Source organism: Olea europaea, chromosome 1 (genome assembly GCF_002742605.1).
Source record: "Olea europaea var. sylvestris chromosome 1, O_europaea_v1, whole genome shotgun sequence".
NCBI lineage: Eukaryota > Viridiplantae > Streptophyta > Magnoliopsida > Lamiales > Oleaceae > Olea > Olea europaea.
The window spans coordinates 17,202,559-17,228,318 of record NC_036237.1 but is presented as its reverse complement, the minus strand read 5'-3'; the positions used below and the strand labels follow the sequence as shown (position 1 = coordinate 17,228,318).

The 25,760-nt window shown below is 34.2% G+C and overlaps 1 protein-coding gene across 1 annotated transcript; it reads left to right on the top strand.

The window, feature by feature from the left end:
• Positions 1-8,549: 8,549 nt before the first annotated feature.
• LOC111391713 (root meristem growth factor 2-like) lies at positions 8,550-9,425 on the top strand. The gene is made up of 3 exons (XM_023017272.1): positions 8,550-8,648; positions 8,768-8,814; positions 9,184-9,425. Exons 1-3 carry the CDS (start codon positions 8,567-8,569, stop codon positions 9,412-9,414), a joined length of 360 nt encoding a protein of 119 aa, XP_022873040.1. The 5' UTR covers positions 8,550-8,566; the 3' UTR covers positions 9,415-9,425.
• Positions 9,426-25,760: the final 16,335 nt, after the last annotated feature.

Below are 25,760 nucleotides of genomic sequence, written 5' to 3'. Positions count from 1 at the left end.
TGCTGCATGACACTCTTATTCCACTGAGTTCATCCTCTATTGTAATTCTCTGTTTTTGAAATATATATTTCCACAAGTGCATGTATGTGTAGTGCTGTTGATCGAACTAGGATTTTTTTGTAAGAATTTTCATAATTAGATTTTAATGATATATATTCTTTGTGTAATGACTAATGTGCATGTTATAAAAATTATAGTTATGGATGTTCATAATTTACAAGATTTATCCTCAATATAACTCTATTGATTCACTCTCGTATGTTAGAAATTATATATGAGACTCCTAACGAGGGTAATATTCAGATCCTTTTTTCATTCTACAATCATGTTGACTACATGTATAGATTTGATGTCATTGAAGTTGATATCACTGAAGATATTGGTGTTAGATTTTTTATACTCAATAAATCTGAGTGATGATGATAAAATGATGTCAGATATTTTATCGACAGCAAAGTGACGGCTCAACTTGGAAACAACTAATACACCTTTGGAGGGCCTAAGTTTGTGTCAAATTTAGTAGTGATATATGGTAGCCCATTTAGCCTTTGGGTAGTTGGTCCATGTTGTGGTTAGTTGAAGTTTTGTGTTGACCCAGTTAAGGTGAAGTTACTTGGCCCAAAGGAGTGGCCTAAACACCATGCCATATATACCATTTCCCTTTCCTCATTTTAGCCGTGGTGTGTGTCTTCTCCAATAGATGGAGAGAAAAACTTGTGGGTTCGACTTTAGAGGGTTTGAGAGATACAATCATTATTTCCTTTGATTTCTTCCTTCCTTCTAAAATATTGTAGTCACCACCTTAATATTTTTTGGGTTAGAAACTTGAGGCAACCAAGGTGTTAAGGGTTGTTGGGTCAGCTGGTTGATTTGTGTTCATTCGTTTGATTTTTCAAGCCCAGAATCAGGATTTTTTGAAGATAAAAAAATTGGAGTAGAATTTGCCTAGTTTTTTCCTTTACTTTGTAATTGCAATTTTCAACCAGACCATATGCCTGCTGGTCAATCTGAGAGCAAATTTGAGATCTGCAGGTTAAGGATTAGCTATGTGCCGACGCCTAGTAGACAATGACGGCGTATGGAGCTCATGTATAGAACACTGGTGAGGCTCATGACGATGCGTCCGAAGGTTTCAGTCGATGGTTCCAAAAGACAGTTTCTTTTCGATGATGTGACGGACCCTGCGGTATTGTCAGATCTTAGTTTTGAGTAATACAGATAAATTTGGATGATTTTTTCCCTTCGATGTTCTTGTGCCAGGCGCAATTTCGCTTTGCCATAGTTGCTATAAGCTGTGGGGTGAATTGTGATAACCCTAAGGTAGTCGTCTCTCATTATTTATGGACGCACATATGTGGTCTGTGTTGTATCTTGTCTTTCCTTATGACTATTACAGTTATGATTGTCGTACAGAGTAACAATTTACCTTTTGTATTAGAAGTCATCATGTGGGGTGACATTGGGATTGGGTTTACTGTGAAGGTGTAACCATTACCAATTGCTAGATCTAGGAATTACTTTTAATTTTTTGCCTTGAATTCTTTGTGAATTTGTTGCCAATTAATTTTTTCATTATTAGAATTGCATGTGATCTTAAGAAAGTTTATTTGACTATTCTATGTGAATTGCATCGGTATTTTGCATGTGGTCGTTGTTTGTTGCATTTTGTGTTTTGTACATTTTGTTGGTAAAATGACAACACACTTTGGTAAAACTATAGTAAATTTTGACATGATGAAATAGATTGTCCTAGGAATGATAATAAAAAGAAAGATAAGGAGAGTTGTGAGGTAAATTTTGTCCATTGAGAGTAAACATGGTTAGTGCATGTGCATCTGTGTGTATTTATTTCTACATGTGTGATCACTTATTTCTATTACAATGTTATATGTTAAACTTTTAATTTATTTGATGTGTGTAATTGTACTAATTGAGAGTGTTCTTATTACTTTGTGTAATTTGTTTGCATGCATAGTGGATTGAGATCTGTGGCGTACTCCTTTTACTCTATGAGTGGTATAAGATAGTGTAGTAGTGAGAAGAAAAAGGAGTAGGCATTTTCCCCTTTACCTTTATAACCCCATGTGGTTTGTGAGATAATGTGAAGCGGCCATATGTGAGTTATCTTATTTCTTTTTGTGGGCCTCTTTTGTAAGTATAATGAAGTAACCAACTCTTTCTTTTATTCTCTTTGTGAGTGTCTCCTTTAACCTTTTCTTTGTGGTAAAAAACCTTCGTAGATTTCTTCAACTTTGGTGTTGGAGTAACCTTGTGGTGCATGGATTTATTTAAATTGAACCTTAACCTTTGTGGTCACCAAAGGTATTGATTTGTCATATTGAGTTTGGAATGTATTAGCAGTAAGTGTGAGGATGTCTGTTGGTAATGTAGAGTCTAGGTGCTTAGGGGTACATTGTTGGTTTGTACCAGGAGATGCGGAGTGCGACATTTAGATCACAAGTCGAGAGGCAATTAAATGTTAGAATCCTTTTATCCGTGAACACCTATACAGGTGGAGTGTGAGAATGAGATTTTTATCACTTCTGGTTGGTGGAGACCCATTATTTGCTTAGGTTGGGAAGAAATGATGTGTTGATAGAGAATCATCAGTGGACTTAGGATTTATTGTAATCTACTAGTTAGATACAAGATTAGTGATTATCCTAGTAAGCATAGCGGGCAATGGAGGGGATATGTGTTCTCAAGGTATGAATAATAGAACTAGGATAGGATAAGCGAGGTGAGATCTTTTCTTGGGGCCATTAATGCGTTTGTTGCATATGTGTTAGTCATTTGATTGATTAACTTGGTGTTGACATAAAGGTTCTTCGTAAACATGTTTTGAAAAGATCTTTGTATTATCCTATGTTATATCTTTATCGCATTTTATATGTTCTTGATTAATTACCGTGATTACTTGCTTCTATTTAGGTGTTTCTTGATGTTAATCATGTTGATTATATAGAGCATGTATGATATGTGTTTCGATTTTAAGACACAAGGTAAGGTCTGTTATTCCATTTTTTTGGATTATCTTGATTATGTAAATATAAACATTGTGTTCTGTTTGCTTGCAGGTTGATTGGGTATCAATGTAGAGTTTTGTTGGGTTTTTGATACCCAATAAATCGAGAAAATGACGATATAATGATGTCGCATATTTTATCGACACCAAAGGGACGACTCGACTTGAAAATAATTAGTACACCTTTGGAGAGCCTAAGTTTGTGTTGGATTTAGTGGTGATACATAGTAGCCCATTTAGACTTTGGATAATTGGTCCATGTTGTGGTTAGTTGAGGTTTTGTGTTGGCCCATTTAAGGTGAAGCCCAAAGAAATGACCTAAACATCATGCCATAAGTACCGTTTCTCTTTCCTTATTTCAGCTGTAGTGTGTGTCTTCTACAATAGGAGGATAGAAAAACTTGTGGGAGCGACTTGGCAGGTTTTGAGAGATACAACCATTGCTTCCTTTGATTTCTTCCTTCCTTTGTGGTATTATAGTCACCAACCTAATCTTTTGTGGGTTAGAGATTTGAGGCAACCAGGGTGTCTAGGGTTGTTGGGTCAAGCCTATTAATTGGTGTTCGTTCGATTGATTTTCCAAGCTCGGAATCAAGATTTCCACAACAATTGACACAGGAGATATAAACAAGAAATTTTATTTATTTACATAGGAAGAATATCTGAGCTTTTTTCTTAACTCAATTTTTGTTCCAATGAATTATCCATAATAAGATATGTGAGTTAGCAATTTAATTACTCCAATTTTCATTCCACCTTTTTCCCTTAGTTTGGTATTTTTATCTCTCCAGATTTTCATCACACAAGGTGTTCAAAGAGGGCAGCATTGAATTACTCCAATTTTCATTTTACTCTTTTTCTTCCCACTGAAATTTTGTCAAACGAGATTTTTAATTAAGAAATTAATTTTATTATTTCAAAAATTATATATTAATTAAAATTTTAATTATTAAAAAATTAATTAATAATATCTTATTAACAAATATAATAAGGTCACAATATTATATAATTTATGATCATAATTATATATTAGTTACGATTACACACGTTATAGTGACAAATAACAAATTTTATAGATCATAACTTATTTCTCAATCAAGAATTATCAAATTAGTTGGTTATGTATTATTTATCGATTATAAATCACAAATTTAATATGTCACAATTTCTATATTGATCACAATTTAGCAAATTAATAGGTCACGTAATGTTCTCCATTCACAAATCACAAATTTTATAAGTCATAATTTACTTATTGGTTACAAATTATTAAATTAATAGGTCATGTATTATTTTTCTATTACAAATCACAAAATTTATCAGTAACAACCTGTTTCACGATCATAAGTTAGCAAATTAATTGGTCACAAGTTATTTTTCACAAATCATAAATTTTTTAGGTCAAGGTCTATTTATCGGTCACTAATTATCAAATTATTTGATCACAACTTAACACATTATGAGTTACAATTATAAATTTAGTCTTAATTTCATATTTTTTAAATCACATATTATTTATTTATCACAACTTACTATTTTATCAGTCACAAAATATTTATTAATTACACATTAACTATTTAATTGATCACAATTACTCAAATAATTGATTACAGAAACTTTTTATTCCACCCACCTTTCGGCACCTCACTACTAGCACTGCTACCATCGCAATCTCACCACCACCGTAGGGACTATCACTACCTACACATGCACCTCTAGCACCAGCACCACCTAACCATCACTACTAGCACTATCACTTTCACTGCCACCATCGCCACCACCTTCAAACACATCTAAAAATCTATTGCCACTTCTCCATAGTCAAACAGGTGAGAAGATTTAAACCTCCGCCACCACCTCCTCATCCACAGTCAAACCACCACCATCTTTACCTAGAAGTTACTTAGTTTAAGTAACCTTACCGTTAAAATACTATTTGAAGAAATGTGTAAGACTTGTACGGAAAGAGTGAAAAAACAAAAAATTCAAAAAAAGTGCCCTCGTCTCTCTCCATATATTGTTGTTGTTATCAATGCAAAAATTCTTGAAGTGGCCAACATTCATGTTCATAAAGGGAAGCAGAAAGGTTCAAATTATATAAAAACACACAGAAAAGTTAAAATTGATGCCATTTTGCACACCTCGGCAAAGTCAGCAAACCATTTTTTCTCGTTGAATGAATGACGGCAGACAGGCACGAAACACTTATATCTTCGTCTCAACGCTATATAGATATTGGAATTAACATGCATGTTCAGCCCACTGATTTACCACTCTCTTCACACAAAAATAAAAATCATATTCGTACCTCTCTTCAGCTCACAAGAAAATATTGGACAAGGAAACAAGCTTACTAATAAAACCCTAATAGAGCCTTTTTAGTGCCATGTTTGGTGACATGGGAGAGGTTGAAATAGAAAAATAGACTCATTTGTCATTTTGGAAACCGGAATGTTGAAGTCAATAGACAGTGGAAATGGAAATTTTCTTTTGGAAGATATACTTATCTACGTCTTTAAATATAGATATTTAGGAGTTTTATGATTAATTATGGCCTAATTTCTTGTATATTTTGATTGTTAGGTGCAACTCAATGACTGGAAGTGAAATTGAGAAAAAAAAAAAAAAAAAAAAAAAAAAAAGAGCAAAAATGGACGAAAAGGGAAGAAATTTAAAGTTTGGGGACTAAATTATAAGTTTTCAATAGTTGATTCAAACCACAAAACGTTGATTGAAGATCATAAGGAATCGATTGGATGAAAGTTGAAGCTAAAGGACGGAAATTGCACGAGAGAAGTACTTGAAAGGAATCAAGGATCGAATTATGGGAACCAAAACGCACACCACCAAATGTTACAAGTGGGGCGCGTGCCTCCTATAACCTTGCGCGCACAGCTACCCTTTTCTAAAAAGCCCAAGGCTTAAATACTTGTGTGACATGTGCATGAGGATTCAAGCGTACATGGGTATATTTCAGGTTTGACAAGAAGTTTTCCCTCGCAATCACAACTCTTTTGAAAACCAATTTTAATGTGATTTCTTGACATAAATTTGATCCTTATAAGTACTGAACGTGGGAAACATTTCAAAAGATCTGTCATCATATTTTCTCTCATTATTAAATCAAAGAGAGGCCAAATCATCAATCTCTTTGAGAATTAAGAGGCAATTACAAGATTTCTATCAATTGAAGATTCAACATTGGTTTTTGGGCAAAGAAGAGAAGGCACAAATGGAGAATAATCAAGAAATTATTGAAAAAATTCAAAATTTCAATATTCATCTTCTTTTTCTCAATTTATCAATAATCAGGGTGATCTTCTGCCAAATGAATATGAGTTCAAGTAATTTTGCAATGTTAGGCTAAAATTTCATTTACTAAAATATAAATAAACCCTTGTTATAAAGTGTTAATATAATTTCAATAATTTAACATCCAATGTGCAAAATTTCTTGGATGATTGTATTATATTTAATGTCTTTCAATTAATTGATCACTATTTGGATTGAATTGTAAATTTTATTATTTATCAAGAGAGAGAATATGATAAATAGCACTTATGAGGTCCAATAGAGGATAGTATATACCCATATGCTTTGCATGATGTCAATAGATTCCTAGTGTTATAATACTTTTGTTCATGTTCGTATCATTCATAGAGATATAAGAATATCAATTGAGAGGAAGATTTAATTTAACTCGAGAGACATTATTGAATAACTTACGAACATTGATAAATAAACAGAAATATATTGAAAACTGTATTAAAATGAAGTGATAATGGGGGTTCGAAGTCTTCGTAATCATTTCACATAATTTTACAATTTTTTTCATAATTTGCTCTTTAGAATAGTTAGTTAGTATAAATTCATTAAATAAATTTGGCTATTTGATTAAAGTAACATTAATTGAAACTCGATTAAATACACAGTTCTCGTGGAAATGATAATTCACCACTCTAGTACTTTTTCGCGATACCATACACTTTTTTGTGGACCACATACCTTATATCTTTGCGCAACTTTCACATTGCATTCTCCTCCACGTTGACGGGTACGAAACTTTCTCTACAATTACAGTACCATCGCTGAATAGATAGACGTCTACAGTGCCCCCTAAATATCTTCCTGCAGTAATATATACATACCACCTTCGACACCTAAGTTTATAGGATAGACAATTCCCTAACGCAGGCAGACGTTGAAGCACCTACTTAATTTTTCTTCTGGGATTTTCACTACAATGCTCACCACTCCATGATACAAACGTACATGTAGGTAGGCTCAATCACCCAACGCATACCTTCAGCTTCCATCACCCCAAAGCAATCCACATTGATTCTGCTTTCTTGCTCGCTCAATTTGCCACATCTCTTGTGGCTTTGATACATTTTCAACAGTCAAAATCGTTTTCATAGGAATGCATTGTTCGAATAGTCTCGTTTTGATACCACATGTGACAGATCGCCTGTCCGGGCCCCAAGGTTACGGAGGCCCCTAGGGTAGCGTCCCCAAAACACCAACCAACAAGCTCAAATGTTAGATATATCATGTATGATATACTATTACTGTACTTTCCAGTAATTTGGTCAAAAATTAGCTGTCATAAACTGTTTTTGTTGTTTTTATATATATTTGCCAACACGAAATGGTGTTGTAAAATCTATTGGTAATATATTTATGAATTTTATATATATTGTTGAATATTTTTATCAACGACAACAATTTAGCACGTATAAATTGTCCCTATTAATTAAATTTTCCTCTTTTAAAAATAATAAAATATTGTCAAAGATTCCATCCTTGATACTAACTAAAAAAGTCTTATCACTGATTGTTGATTGATGTTGCGTTTTCTAGTAGTGATATTCAAAGACAAAAAATATTTTTTGTTGAATCTTTTTCTTGATGAGGCATACTAGTACAAACAAGCCAACTAGAATTAAGACCTCATTTATTTACATGTTTATTACACATGCGCAGCTATGAAATAGTTATTTTTAATAATAAAACCCTAGTTGTTAGGATTGAACCTAATTATCAGCTAGACCACCTAATAAGGTAAATATTATCGAGTACTTATATCATACAACCATCACAATATTTTCAATACCATGACCTGAGATTTTCTCCCCTTAAAAGTGAGTTGAAGTATGAAGAATTTGGGAACCAAGGCTCTTTTTGAGAATTGAGTACAATGACTCAAGAATTTCAAATTCCGTGGCAATTAAGAAAGGAGTCTCGAGATCCTAGTACTGGCACATGGATTAACACAAATGTTTATGCAAGTAACCCTATCATGGGAATGCATGCCACCAAAATTGGTCCCCTTAATTTTTGTGAAACGTGAATAGAATGTAATAATAATATTTAGGAACCCTAGTCTTTAGCTTCCACTTGGGAATGTAGAAGTATATTTAATATTTGAACCATATCTTTGACTCGTGTGCTCCCTCTCTCTCTATAAATTGTAAGTTATATTTGATGGGATTCTCCTCTTTGATGCTCAACATGCAAGAAGAAGAAATTAACATAAGAAGAATGATTTTGAATGGAAGAAGAACAAGCTTATTGCTGCTTGTACTGATTTTGATTATTGGAAAGCTTTCAAATGCATATTCAGGTACATTCTTTTCATTACTTTTGGTAATATAAATTTAGTTCTTTGGGCTCAATAGATAGACTACATTGGATTATATATCCACGAGCGCCATTGTTATTTATTCGCACAAAAATTTACAGGTGGAAGAACTGCTGTAGAAAGATGCAGTGCTGCTTCAAATAAAGAGGTATAGATACATACGTAGATCCTACTTCGTTTTATTTCATAATGATTTATTAGTCATCAAATTTTATATTGTTGATTATGTTGGAAAATATGATGGTCATTTTTTATAACCACTTCTTTTGTTTTGTAAACAATGTTTTTGTTATTACCTCGACTATGCACAGAGAAAAAAAAAATCGTAAAAAGTTTGTTATTTGATTTTTTCATTGAAAAATTTATCAAGGGACTTTTTGAGACAAAAATCATTAAAAGTGAAATTTCTTGTAGTTCGTATTCTGTTTGTTTTGTTAGGATCAATATAACTAGTGTTTCACGTGTGGGCGAAGGACACTTGCAAGCTATATAATTATATGTAATTCATACTTGACAGGCAGTTTTGGCAAAAACTTCAACTGCTGCTAGAGAAAACATGATGACAGGAAGAAAAATGGTATTTGATCGGATAAAGATGGAGAAGGCAACGAAGTATCGCGAAAGTGAAGCAAATATGAAAATTTCAGGTGCAGAAAAGGTGGCTACCCAAGATAAAGATGGGGCTGGATTTGTTGCCTTCAACGCAGATTACAAAGGACCTAGGCATCACCCACCTAAGAATAACTAACCATATAATTGAGAAAAATAAAGGCTTATCATTATGTAATATCGTTCTAATCTTAATTTACTAAATTGTCTTCTATGAAAGAACTTTTGGTTGCTGCATGACCCTCTTGTTTCACTCAGTTCTTCTTCTACTATTGTAATTCTCTGTTTTCGAAATATATATTTCCACAAGTGCATGTATGTGTAGTGCTGTTGATCGAATAGTATTAGAGAAAATCTTTTGCCAAAAAAGGATTTTCATCTCTTTCTTGTCACAGTTGTTGATTTTTATCCTCCAAGTGAACGGATTGTGAGCAAGTAGTAAAGAGTAGACGAGAATCCAAGTATCGATCCCACGAATAATAAGCATTTATTCTCATTTTCAATTAACTCCAACTTTGATCGAACGTACGTGAGGTGTGGTGATATTAACAACCTAAGATCCTAATTAATTTAACACAGCTAAGTCATAAGAAGTGTTAGGACTGCTTGATTAAGTACTAGGATTCCATATCCCCTACGTTCACCCTTTTAGCATCAGAACAATTATATGATATGAAGATCAATATTCCTATCATGTGCAACAATGCCTTTCACGACAACTTATGCGAACCCCGTAGCAACGTTGACTACGAAACCCACAACGAGATTGACGGACCCAAGAAAGCCAAGTTAATCCAAAAGTTTAGAATTAATCCAAAGGAAAGTCGAACCAAAAAACTCAACAAAAACGACGCTTGAAAGACCTCTTGATCACGCAATCTAAGAATTAAATCCGGTTGTTTGAACGTCACAAGTTAACACTTGATAAGTTTGAAGTTGTTCAATGAAGAACGATGAAGAAAGACAATACGCCTCACACTTTTAATTCAATATCAAATATGTCAAAAGGTTTTTAACAATTGAATGGAAACTCCTATTTATACTAAACCTAAAAACTAAGTAAAAATCGTGCAAAAGTCGATCATAATCCCCAAAATATGGAAAAGAATAAAAAACTAACAAAATATGGAAAATTGCCAAAATTAGGAATTCGCCAAAAAAATGAACTATGTGACCGCATAGTGTATTTCCATGCGGTTGCATGATTCTACCAAAAATCACATTTTGAGTTTCGGTATGCCTCCATGCGGTCGCAAGCCCGATAAGCCTATGCGGTCACATAGGCTTAATTTCCTCCATCTTCGGCCTTCGATATTAAATTGATCCAAGTTGATTCGGTCTTCGACCCGAACATGAAAGTTGCTCCATTTTGAATCCCAAACATGTTTCCATCAATGGTTTCTTGAATGAGCAATCCCATCGCTTGTTTCACTTGTTTTGCCCTTGATCGCGTCATTGGTCCGTCATCGACTATCAATGGATCTCGTCTCGTACTCGCCTTCGTCGGGCTCGACTCCTGGATCATATCATCCCCTCCCTTTTCAAAAGGATTTGTCCTCAAATTTGAACCTGTATCAAACAGAGAGACATCAGATACATTAAAAGTAGCCGAAACATTGTACTCACCTGGAAGGTCCAACTTGTAAGCATTGTCATTTATCTTTTCAATCACTTGAAATGGATCATCGCCCCTCGGTTGCAACTTGGACTTCCTTTGCTTCGGAACTGCTCCTTCCTAAGGTGCACCCAAACCCAATCTCCTGACTCGAATGTCACGCACTTCCTACCTTCGTTCGCCTGCGACGCAGACAACTTACTTTTGTTTTCAATTTGCCCTTTTACCTTTTCATAGAGTGACTTAACCAATTCCGCCTTCTTTTTATCATCTAAACTACCACGTTCATTCACAGGTAAAGGAATTAAATCCAAAAGAGTTAGCGGATTAAAACCATATACAATTTCAAATGGAGAATATGACGTAGTAGAGTGAACAGCTCGATTGTATGCAAATTCAACAAATAGTAGACACTCCTCCCAACTCTTCAAATTTTTATTGATTATTGTGTGTAACAATTGTGTCATAGTCCTATTCACTACCTCGGTTTGTCCATCCGTTTGAGGGTGGCAGGTTGTGGAAAATAGTAACTTAGTGCCTAACTTACCTCACAAAACTCTCCAAAAGTGACTCAAAAATTTGACATCCCAATTCGACACTATGCTTCTAGGAACCCCATGTAAACGCACAATCTCTTTAAAGAATAAGTCAACAATGTTAGTGGCATCGTCAGTTTTGTGACATGGTATAAAATGTGTCATTTTGCTGAACCTATTTACAACCACAAAAATAGAATCCCGACCTCTCTTAGTCCTAGGTAAACCCAAAACAAAGTCCATTGAGATATCAATCTAAGGCTCACTAGGTGTAGGTAAATGTGTATACAAACCTTGTGGTAAAACCTTAGATTTAACCTTTCTACAACCTACGCATTGACTTTTGAACTCCAAAGTGCCCCATCAATCCACCACTATGTGCCTCCCTTACTAACAACTCCCGAATAGAATAATTAGGAACACATAACCTATTTTCCCGAAATAAATACCCCTCATGCCTAAAGAACGTATCAACCGCCCCTTTTATGCATGACAAATAAATATCCGAAAATTCAACATCTTTTTCATACAATTCCTTAATATGTTCAAACCCAAATAGTTTAGAATTCAGAGTAGTTAGTAATACGTACCTTCGCGACAACGCATCCGCCACTACATTTTTCTTACCTTGTTTATACCGAATGACGTATGGAAAGGTCTCAATGAATTCCATCCACCGTGCATGCCTCTTGTTCAATTTATCTTGTCCCCGCAAGTGCTTTAGTGACTCATGATCGGTGTGTATTACGAATTCCTTCGGCCGTAGATAATGTTGCCAAGTCTCCAAAGCTCGAACAAGTGCATAAAGTTCTTTGTCATATGTACGATAATTTAAAGCAGCTCCACTCAATTTCTCACTAAAGTATGTAATAGGCCTCCGATCCTGCATTAAAACTGCTCCAATCCCTATTATTGATGCATCACACTCAATCTCGAATATTTTGTCAAAATTAGGTAACGCCAAAACATGTGCTTCACACAATCTACCTTTAATAGTATTAAATGCAAGTTCATCTTCATCACCCCAATGAAAACCTACACTCTTTTTAACTACTTCCATGAGTGGTGCGGTGATAGTGCTAAAATTTTTCACAAAATGACGATAAAAACTAGTCAAACCATGAAAACTCCTAACTTCCGTTATGCTTTTAGGTGTCGGCCAATCTCTAATAGCTTTTATCTTTTCATCGTCTACTTCTACCCCATTAGCACTAACCACAAATCCAAAAAATATAACTCTATCAATACAAAATGTGCATTTCTTAAGATTAGTATAGAGTTGTTCTTTCCTTAAAACAATTAGCACACATTTTAAATGTTCCAAATGCTCCCCTAGGTTTTTGCTATAGATTAAGATGTCGTCAAAATACATTACAACAAATTTTTCTATAAAAGCACGTAAAACATGATTAATTAAACGCATAAAAGTGTTAGGTGCATTTGTAAGTCCAAACGGCATAACCAACCATTCATATAAACCATATTTAGTTTTAAAAGCCGTTTTTCATTCATCACCCTCCCGCATACGAATTTGATGATACCTGCTTTTTAAATCAATTTTAGAAAATATGCAAGAACCATGTAATTCATCAAGCATGTCATCTAACCTAGGTATAGGGTGATGATACTTTACCGTTATGTTGTTGATAGCCCTACAATCCACGCACATTCGCTATGTTCCATCTTTTTTTGGTATAAGCAAAATCAGTACCGCACAAGGACTCATATTTTCCCTTACGTATCCTTTGCTCATCAACTCCTCCACTTGCCTTTGAAGCTCCTTAGTCTCCTTGGGATTACTTCGATAAGTCGGTCATTTTGGAATGACAGCTCCGGGTATGAAGTCAATTTGATGTTCAATGCCTCGAATAGGCGGCAATCCACTTGGTGCATTCTCTAGAAATACATCGTCGAATTCCTGCAACAAAGACATAGCCAAACTAGGGAGGGGTGGGTTAATTTCCTCAAAATTGAGGAGCGGTTCCTTATAAACGAACAAGATCATCTCTTTTCTCTCAACTACCGCCCTCTTCAAATCACTCTCTTTTGGAAAGAAATTCACTTGTGTTTTCTCTCTTCTCTCGGGGCACTCTCTTTCTTTTCTCTCTTGTGATTGCTCTCTCTTTTTCTCTCTAAGATTATCTCAACATTTTCTCTCTTTTTCTCCAACTCACTATTTGCTCTCATTTTTTCTAACTCTTTTGCTCTCCTCTCTTCCTCACTTCTCAATTTTAATTGGTCTTCATAGACATGCGCAGGTGTTAATGGCACAAGAGAATGGTCCTTCCATCCTTAATGAAACTATATCGATTTTTGTACCCATCATGCATAGCCTTCCTATCATATTGTCATGGTCGCCCCAATAAAATATGTCCCACTTGTATTGGCACCACATCACACACTAACTCGTCCTTATAACTCCCAATTGACAAATTAAGTAACACCTTTCGATTCACCCTCACCTTGTCACTCTCATTCAACCATTGCAATTTATAAGGTCTCGGGTGTCTCAACAATGTTAAACCCAATTTTTCTACAACAGATACGCTAGCTACATTAGTGCAACTATCACCATCAATTATAACACTACATAACATGACGTGGCATCGAATGTGGAAAATGTTCTCCCGTTGCAAACTCCAAGTTATCCGCTTTGACGTGAGTAGTGAGAGCTCGCCTTGTGACTAGTAGATCCCTAACCGGCCCTTTAAATTTTTCTTCTTCATTAACACCCTCCAACGCCGGCATGTCATCAAACTCGCCATCACTATCGCTCACAATCTCTCCATTATCCCGCAACACCATCGTCCGTTTGTTTGGGCATTGAGAAGCAATATGCCCCGTTCCCAAACACCTAAAACATTTGATGTCCCGATTGCGCGACGGTTGTGCCTCCGATTTTAATATTGGTTTACTAGCATTTTCATCTTTGCCCTTTTACCAATCATTTTTACCTCTAGGTGTAGCCCCGTTTTTGTTGTTGTCATCCCACTTCAATTTCCATGTTGGATTAGGAGTCGAAGTACCTAACGGTTGCCTAGACATCTCCTTCCTCTTCAATTGCCTCTCGACCTTCATTGCTACATGTAACATGTCCTCGATTTCCACATAGTGTTGCAACTCTACAACATTTTCAATATCCCGATTTAACCCATTCAAGAACCATGTCATGGTAGCTTCCCGATCTTCCTCCACATTAGCCCGAATCATAAGAATTTCCATCTCCTTGTGATAATCCTCTACGCTTTTCGATCCTTGGTACAAACCTTGCAATTTTTGATGGATTTCCCTATAATAGTGACTCGGAACAAACCTCCTCCTCATCAACGTCTTCAACTCATCTCAAGTGCTAATTGGTCTTTCCCGACTCCTACGTTGTGACGTAAGTACTTGATCCCATCTAGATATCGCGTAATCCAAGATTCAAGCACTGCCAATTTTACCTTTTTCTCCTCCAAATAATTATAGCACTCAAAAATCATCTCAACCTTCCTTTCCCACTCTAAATATGCTTCTAGATCGCTTCTCCCCTTAAATTGCGGAATAGTTATTTTAATATTCCCCAAATTTCCATCTACTTCATCTCCCAAGTTATTTCTACCCCGTCTTTCCATCCTATCGCCCCTATGCCTCGCTCAACCCATATCAATGTCATTTTCATCAAAATCATCCTCATCACTACGATATTCATCCCGCCTTCCTCTCCTAAATTCACGCCTGCCCGGCCCCCTAGCATTAGACATCTCCACTTGTCCCCGGTTAAGATTAGCAATTGTAGTACCTATTTGCACCATCCATTCCCCTTGCCTATCCACCTTCTCCCTAACATCACCAAACACCCTTTCAAACCTCCTTATCATGTCCTCCGATACATTGTTGTCATTACTGTTTCGGTTTGAATTAGAACCTTCTCTTTCCGACATCATATCACACAATTTTTTTATGCCTCACAAAGATTTCACTCAGAAAACACTCACTATGGCTTTTTCCCTCTATTAAACTCACCACTCGACCTTTTACCACTCAAAGTCTCCCTCCAAGCACTTCAAAGAACCAAGTGAACTAAATCAATTGTTTTACCTGGAATTCAAACAAACCGAATATTAATCGAAGACCACGAGACTCAAATGACTTGAATCTCTTCAAGGCATAATATTGAGAATGTTCATTGAATGAGCAATTCAATAAGAGAGTTCGGATCGAATCGGTATTTTGCAATAGATGAATGTTTTGACACGAATATGTGAATAGACTCAAAAGAAGATTGAAAGAATCGAACCCAATTGAATATTCCAAAATCAAACACAATGTAGGAATTGTTGTTGGTAGAAAAACAAAATCAAACAATAATAATATCAATTTTTTTCTCCTTTTTTTTGTACTCTTTTTTTTTTTTTTACTCCTTGATGAAAGAAGATGAGTAAACTACCAACAACTCAACTCAACGACGAAAAGAAAACAAGAACGAAGAAGAACTAAGAAAGAACAATTAACGACCCAAACAAATAAAGAAAAGATATAACTTTCAATTAATTTGGAGCCAAAGCTCTGATAACAACTGATGCGAACCCCATAGCAACGTTGACTACGAAACTCACAACGAGATTGACGGACCCAAGAAAGCCAAATTAATCCAAGAGTTTAGAATTAATCCAAAAGAAAGTCGAACCAAAAAACCCAACAAGAACGACGCTTAAAAGACCCCTTGATCATGCAATCCAAGAATTAAATTCGGTTGTTTGAACGCCACAGTTAACACTTGATAAGTTTGAAATTGTTCAATGAAAAACGATGAAGAAAGACAATACGCCTCACTTTTAATTCAATATCAAATATGTCAAAAGGTTTTTAACAATTGAATGGAAACTCCTATTTATACTAAACCTAAAAACTAAGTAAAAATCATGCAAAAGTCGATTATAATCCCCAAATTATGGAAAAGAATAAAAAACTTACAAAATATGGAAAATTGCCAAAATTAGGAATTTCGCCAAAAAAATGAACTATGCGACCGCATAGTGTATTTCCATGCGGTTGCATGATTCAACCAAAAATCACATCTTGAGTTTCGGTATGCCTCCATGCAGTCGCAAGCCCGATAAGCCTATGCGGTCGCATAGGCTTAATTTCCTCCATCTTCGGCCTTCGATATTAAATTGATCCAAGTCGACTCGGCCTTCGATTCGAACACGAAAGTTGCTTCATTTTGAGTCCCGAACATGTTTCCATCAATGGTTTCTTGAATGAGCAATCTCATCGCTTGTTTCACTTGCTTTGCCCTTGATCGCGTCATTGGTCCGCCATCGACTATCAACGGGTTTCTTCTCGCACTCGCCTTCGTCGGGCTCGACTTCTGAATCATATCAACAATATTCCAATCTCGAATTCAAATATGCAAATATTCATTAGAAATTAATGAACATCAATTAGATCATGTACGAGTTGGACAATTATTTCTATCGCCTATTTAAGCTTACAATGAATATTATCACATGCTATCTTTCCTATAATTCTCCCCAACATCAATAGGAATCATACATCAATTTAGTTAGTGGACAATTAATTGAAATTAAGTAATATCAAAATATAGTTCAACATTAATCTAGCATCTAAACAAATTGCCAAGAATCATATTGATTACAATTACACCAATTAAAGGTATATGAAATCACCCAAAATTTAGAATCTGGCCGGGAAGAAAGAGGAAAAACTCTTGAATCTTGGATTCTTTCAATAGTTCTTGAATCTTTCTTCGATGTTCTATTTTTCTTCAATAATTCCAAGCAAGGATGTAGAATATGTAGTTAAGTTCCTTGTATCAAAAACTTCTTCAAAGCTTTCCAAGAAATAATCATTTAATCTTCAATTGACTCTCTTAATTGTGTAGAATATGTATATTTAAGCCTCCTAATTTTGCTTATAGGATGAGTTGGAGGAATGGGTTCATATGACAACTTAGAGTATCTCCAATTAAATGTGCTCTAAATTAAATTTAAATTGTGATTTTTTAGGTCTTCCAAGTGGTCGAAAACCTGTCTAATGGAGAGATGCAAAGAAAATGCTATGTGCATTTTTCTGATAAAAAAAATAAAGATCTAAATTTACATATTTTTTATATCTACTTATGGGACCAACAAAAGATAAAAAGTTACCAACCCACTTGCATCTAATTTTTTTTAGATCTTGTTGTTGAATAGGAATTTGAATTTTGATCAACCGAAATGTAAAAGTGGTTTTGGAGATGCAACTTTACACTCAATTTTACATCATTGGAGATGCTTTTATTACAAGCTAAGTGGAAGAGTGCAAGGTTTGTGCTGCTTCTCCATGCATGTCAACCATTGATATTAATCAAGAGTTGAGACGGAGTTTTGGTTCGATAATCGACTCTCTATTTGTCGTGTAGTCAATCAACATTTGAGATGGTGTTTTCGTTTGATAATCAACTCTCCATTTGTCGTGTAGTCTGGTTAGACCATTCTCATTCTCTTATCTCTCCTTTATATTCCTCTCTATTTTTTCTTTGGCTATTCTACAATCTCTTTTCAATTATTATTATTTTTTAGCTGATAGCAGTAGTGTTCTGTGTGTAGAGATATTTACAATTTAATTTTTGGGATTCATATGTTTTCATGGTGGTTTATTGTGATCTTAGGAATACTTACTGTCATTCCCTTTAAAGACCTAAGTTACTAAGTCAAAATGTTTGAGCCAAAAATCGCTTGGATGGTGCTGTTTTTTTATGCATGACAAAGTATCAAACTAATTGTTATTTTGCAACCCAAAGTTCGTTTGATGATTATGAATTGGTTGAAATAGGAAAGAGGCATGAGATGTTTTGAGGTAGTAATTGGGCACTTGCGCCATTTAATGTGGTTGAAATCAGTTTGAACCCTAAACGAAATGTCTAAGCGCCATACATGCAGCGTCAGAGGTCTATCGCTACCACTGATGCCCGCTTGCCGCTCGACTACTGCTCAAGCGTTGTCATCGCTTGTGTTTCGTTTGGTTGCAGCTCGAGCAGTTTATATATTCAGGAAAAAATTGTTTCCTTCTTTTGATGCAGTTTATCCTCTTTTCATCCAAAACATATTTATTTTGGTCCTATATATAGTCCACGTGATTCTTGACTTTTCATAAGAGTTTGTATAAGTTAGACAATATTGTAAACACAATATTTTGTTTTCTTTCTCTATTATTAACAGATTCTCCATTCGTTTGCAAATTGTTCTTGCATTCTTGTATTGTGATCACTACTTCCTATTTTGTCATATGCCTCGCTATTAGCACTCATAACTACATGGTTAGATTTGTTAACCAAGAATTATAGGATTTTTACCTAAAAATAGCACTTTTAATATCAACACAAATCTCCACCTGATTTTCTGTAAGTCCTAACTCATTTAACAAAACTTTCAACCAAAGTCCTTTTAACTGCTTCAGTAGCAGCTATATATTTTGCTTCAGTTGAAGATAATGTAACTAGTTTATAAAGTTATGATTCCAACTAATGCATGCTCCATCTATAACATTTATGAATTTTTCTGAAAAATTAGAATTAACATATCCTTTCAGATTAACTCCATTTTTTTTATTACCTATTTTGAATGTAAGCTCTAAGTGTTGTGTTCCTTTAAGATACATAATCAATTGTTTCATAGCTTCTTATAAAGTTCACCTAGATTACTTATAAAGCTACTTAACAGACTCCCAGCATACACAATATTAGATCTAATGCAAATCGTAACATATATTATAAATCTACAACATTAGCATAAGGAAGATGTATCATCATTTTTAATTCTTCTTCAATTTTAGTGAATTGCTCAACAGATAATTTCACAAGCATATAAAGGAAGACATATTGGTTTTGAATCATGCAATGAAATTTTTTTAAATACTTTTTCAATATAAGACTCTTGTGTTAAAAATAGTTTTCAGTTTTTTCTATCCCTTTTTATTTTGATTCCAATATCTTTCTAGCAGGATCTAAATCTTTCATTTCAAATTTTGATTTTTAAATTGTCTTTTATAGAATTATGTGTAACAGAATTATATCCGGCCAAAAGCATATCATCCACATATAAAAGCAAATAGACAATTTAGATTTTTCATCTCTTTTATTATAAAAAACAAGAATTATACTCAGATTTCATAAAATATAGACATTGAATATGAGAGCCAAATATCTTATACCATTGTCTAGGAGCATGTTTTAAACTATAAATAAAGATTTTTGTAATAAGCACACTAATTTTTTCTTTTATTAATTTCATAATATTTAGGCTGAGTCATAAATATAGTTTCATCTAAAGAACCATACAAGAAAAAGCGATTTTCACATCAAGATGTTCTAAACTAAATCAAATTATGTCACAAGAGCATGAAAATTCTGTTAGATGTATATTTCACAATCAGGTGAAAATATTTCACTTTAATATATCCCATCTCCCTATTTAAAGCATTTTGCTACAAGTCTAGCCTTATATCTTCTATCATCTTCTTTGATCTCACCTCTTTAATCTTATAAATCCATTTACAATGAATAAGTTTGTAATCAGTAGGTTTTTCCACTGAGGTCCATGACTGATTCCTTTTTAATAAGTTTATTTCTCCTTGTATTGCTGCAAGCCATTTAGTATATTCCGTTATAGATATTGCTTTTTCGTAGGAATTAGTTTTCAAACTAAATGGATTAGATTCAAGTTGTGCAAATAAAAAATCTATATATTGATACCTAGAAGGAGCTCTTATCTGCTTTCTTTCCCTATCTTTAACAAGGTGATAATCCTACAAATTTTTTGAGCAGGATCTAAATTTTGTGCACCAGTTATTATTTCATTATCAATTTAATCTTAGGTTTTGTCTCCGTCTTTTCCACCTCAAATTGAGTCTGATTAATTAAGTTTTGTTCATTTAGATCAATTTCTGTAATAACAAAAATCTTTTCTCCTAATTTTCTCTAGTTTCATGACTAAGCCAAGAAATATTTCCTCATTAAATATGACAAATCTACTTATCATGACTTTAAAACAACTAGATTTAGGAGTTTATTTGATTAGCATAAAACGAAGGTGTGAAATTCCTGGTCCAATATATTATTTGTAACAATTCTCTTTAAAAATTCAATTGCATCCCACTAACTCTTGATTTTTCTTTAATGGTATAGCAAAGCAGAGCTATTCATGTGCCTACCAATTAATTATCTCTAAATGATGTTGGTTACTAATATTCATGGGGATAAATTTGAAGTATTAGATTCAACCATGTCATACAGTTTGTATTCTTATTATGGTAGCCTGCGATCCGCACGGTTATAAGGGGATATACTGTGCTTCAGGATTTATTATTATTTTTAACTGTTCAAAATATAAGGAATACGTCTGAGATAAGGAAACCTTTTGATTCCTCTGTCATTTGGGTTAATTAATGCATACGTCTTTGTTCAAATCAGATTACTACCCATAACATCCGTGCATTTTAATAGAAAAATGTGAGCGCATCAAAAAGATTTATGTTGATCCCAAAGGAAATGGAAGATTGAGATTTAATGGCAATAATGAAATATTCAAGATCGCACAACGAAAACAAAATTAAAGTAAAGTAGAAAAAAAGAAACTAAGCAGAGTAACAATGAAATTTATTAAACTAACAATATAGAAAGAACAATATAGGACAGAAATAATGCTTCGTCTAAAACTGACAAAAGAGTCTCTAATTTATAGGCCACATCCATAAACCTAATGAAGTCCTAAACTGTAAGAAAATATACTAGAATTAGGTTAAACCGCATAAAAGAAAAAAATCTTGGATGTAATTTGATTTCTTTCCAAATTCAAGTCAAACGTGATCTTCCAAGATTTCAACCCAATTTTGAGGCATTAAACCTAAAAATCTCCACCTTGACTCAAAATTCAGGTGCAACAAATGAAACTCCAAAATTTCAAATTCATCTGCTTCGAAATGACTTGACCAACCTCTTCAACATAGTAACCGAAATCTCCATCACCAAACCATCGTCCTTTGCACAACATCCACAAGCGACACCCAAACCCAAATCCTGGGTTCCCAAAATTCAACCAAGGAATTACTGTTGACCAAATAAGGTCGAAGCACACCCTGTAGCAGAAATCATAGCATATGCTGGATTAGAAGGCCCCTTGCTAGAATTGTCACCTTCAACGTCCCCTAAAGCATTCCAAACATTATTGACACCACCATACCTATGCTCTATGAGTCCAACCCTAGCAACTAAACACAGTGTATCAGTTGAAATTGGTGGCAAAGTAGAATTAGCAACGCTTTTTCTAGCAGTGTTCTTAACTAAACCAGAGCTCGCCAAAAGAGGTACTGTACTGAACATGGGACTGAACGTGTCCAAATGTCTCTTAATTAGTTCTGCGTTCCCCTACAAGATGTATAACTGAGACTTCTTTTGTCCTTCCAGTGCAACCCGGACACCCCTTCGGACCTTCAAGATTCCACCTCTACTAGAGAATTTATACCATTTTGCATCCAGGGCACTCAGCGATATAAGATTCTTTGTCAAGTCTAGAACATGGCGAACCTAATCAAGTGCCTTCACTGTCGCATCTTGTAGTCTCAATCTGACTCGACCGATTTTTGTAACCTGACAAGGTTAGTTGTTTCCCATGACAACTCCACCTTACTTCACCATCTCATATGTCTGAAATAAAGTCCTATTGGGACACATATGATACGAATATGCATAATCCAGAATCCATTCCCTAGGTTTGAATTCCTCATTAGATATAGCCAACGTTACATCTCCATCATCCGAAAAATTTTCAACAATGTTAGCCTCATTACCTGATTGCCCCGCATAATTTTCATGTAAATCACTTTTACCCTACAACTTGCCGCAATCTTTCTTAATTTGTCATTTCCTCTCACAGTAATAACAATACATATTGTTGTACCTCACTTTCAATCTACCCCTCTATCGATCACCATGAGTAACTAGAGTACCCCCACCCCTAGATGTAGGATCTCCAACCAACAACTTCATCTTCTCCTTTGAGAACAGGTTGTCCTATACCTCCTCAATGGTCAGTGTGTCACGAACTATACAATATATTATCGCGAAATGACAAAAAAAGAACTGGTAGTGAACACAACAGGATCAAGGCCAGGTCCTCTTCACCATATTTTACCTCTAACGTCTCCAAATCTGCAACAATCTCGTTGAACACAGCAAGATAGTCCTGCAGTAACCCTCCTTCCGTCATACGATTGGAATACAATTTCTGCTTTAGAGTCAGTTTGCTCGTTAGAATCTTTGTCATGCACAACTGTTCCAACTTGAGCCACAAAGCAGCCATCATCGTCTCCTTCAAGACATTCTGCAGAATATTGTTGGATAAGTGAAGACAAATTTGTGCTAGAGCCTTTCGATCCCTCTGTTGTTTCTCCTCCATAGACAAATTTGCTGGTATCCTCTCAAAATCCAGTAAAACATCGTCAAGATTCATCTGCGTCAACACAACCCTCACCTTTACTTGCCACAGCAAAAATCTTATATTGCGATCCAGTAGCGGAATTTCATCCTTCAACAAATTTATCCTTGAAAAATCTCAACCAAATCACGAAGAGCCTACAACCCGTGCTTTGAGACCACTTGTTGATCCCAAGGCAATGCAAGATTGAGATTTAATGGCAATAATGAAATATACAATATCACACCACGAAAACAAGATTAAAGTAAAGTAAAAAAAAAAGAAACTAATTAGAGGAATTGTGAAATTTATTAAACTGACAATATGGAGAAAATAATATACGACAGCAATAATGTTTCGTCTAAAATTGACAAAGGAGTCTCTAATTTGTAGGCCACGTCCATAAACTTAATGAGTCCTAAAAGTTAAGAAAATATACTAAAATTAGGTTAAACCGCGTAAAAGGAAAAAAAATCTTGGATGTAATTTGATTTCTTTCCAAATTCAAGCCAAGCGTGACCTTCCAAGATTTCAACCCAATTTTGAAGCATTTTACCTAACAATTTATCAGTTTTCACGACAAGCACACACCTCGAATTGCTTTAAAACTGAGATGGGAAAAGGAATCTCAACGTACTTGGATTGTGAATTTGTATATCAACAACATTTCATAAGCGACCAAGAGAATTCAAAATGAATCAACATGAACGAAGAAATGAAAATATATTAGATCAAGAAACCAATAATAAAAATAAAAAATAAAAATAATTTGAATCGTTAGTTTGGAGATTGAATGAACATATCTAGGTTAGAGAGAACTAAAAAATGAAAAGGTGAAGTAAAAAAATGAGAAACACATCTTATAAAAAGATAAAGACATTGAAAAAAAAAAAAAAAAAAAAAAAAAATAAAAAAAAAAAAAAAAAAAAAAACAAAGAGGGAACCATGAATTTTCCCTCCAAATGCAAGAGCCAAAATTGATAATAAAATCTTGTAGACAATTAAATTTATTTATTTTTAGGAAAAAAGAATAAAAATATTTAAAAAGATTTATATAAAATTTCAAGTTTATTTAAGAGGATTCTTATAAAAAATTTATATAAATTTTATGTTTTAATCCTTATCAAAAAAAGTTTAAGCAAAAAGATAGCCAAATTACATAAAAATCTACACTTCCTTTTTTAATTTTCAAAAAATGGTCCATGAAGTAGTGGTTTAGTTTCGAAGAATGTCTAGTCCTATTATAAAATTGCTACTTTACCTTTTACAAACATGATATGAATTATTTAGATAATAAGTTTAAATATTTTAATTTTACAATCCAGAATAAGAAATAAACATTCCAGGCACAACCACACAATTCAATCTTTTAAAGTATTAGTAGTTCAATTAGTCATTCTTTTCTAGATAGATTATTTTGTAACAAAAAATAAATATATTTCATATTTTAATATTAATAATAAAATTGAGAACAAGATAATAAGACAATAAGATTTAGAATTCAAGTAATTAACAACGTATACACTACGTTATTAATTATCATATTCCTTTAAAATACATTACCAGGTCAACAAATTGACTATAAGAGATTTAATTCTTAGCCATGACATGAGTGAAATTAATTTGGTTGATTTAACAATTGATACCAATTTTTTTAGTGAGGTTTCTTTATTTTTACATAACTGTCCATTAGGCAATTATAAATTAGAAATATATAATGCTGCTCTATCATATTAATGGCCTATAAGTTTAATCGCGATTTGTCACTTCACATGTACGGTACATGGTATTGTTACGGTAGATTATTAGGATTAATTGTTGTTAATATAATTAAATAGAATTCATGTACACATCATTCCATTTTTAATTGTTAGGACTTTCCTTATTTAAACGACACATTAACTTGTTATCACCCCCACCCCCAACCCCCAAATAATAATAATAATAAAATCTTGGATTTATGCTTAATTTATAAGAATTAAAGGACAAATACTTATGTGATGCGTTTTTATTACTTGTCATCTTTTTATTTATCCGCATCAAGCATGTAATTAAAATCACCACATGAAGATACATCTCTCAATTTTTCGTAGCAATAAAAGACACATAAAGTAGCAAAACCACAAATTTATTGTAGATCATACTCAATATGATAATTATGTTTAAATTATTTTTTATTCGTACGGTTCATACTCGATGAATTTAATTTTATAATTCAAAAAAATTATTAATTGTTGTTATTCATACAGTTGAATTCAACAGTACACTTTTGTTTCTAATAGAAACGTAGCAAATTTTTTATTAGTTCAATTGAAAGATTACAAAATTTGGATTGTATCATGAGTGAGCTTCTCGATACCAAGAAAATGTCTATAGATAAATGACATTTTTTTTAAATACTTTATTAATAAGCCCTCATTGTGGCGGAGGAATGCCATGTTTACACACTCGAACAATCGACACTATACCAATCAAGTAAGAAAGCATGCAGACTCAAAAGACACCATTGCCCTAACCTCAATCAACTTCTCACTTCCTCCAATACGCCACTCCCATCATATCCAAATGATGTAACCCTCAGCAAGCCTTGGCAGCTCAGTCCAAGTATTAAAACGTTCCGACAGGCCTTTTGCTCCCAATCCAGCTAAACAATCTGCCACTTGGTTCCCTTCTCTCCATTGATGTGCCGCTTGATAATCAAATTGCTGTAATAAATTCAAAAGATTACCCCAGAAGTCCCATAGATACCACAAAGAGCATTTCAAAGAAGAAAGCCATGACACCACCAACGCTGAGTCACACTCAATGTTGATATGGTTTACACCAAGCTCAAGACATAGTTTTAAACCTTCAATGAGTGCTCTCAATTCAGCTTCAT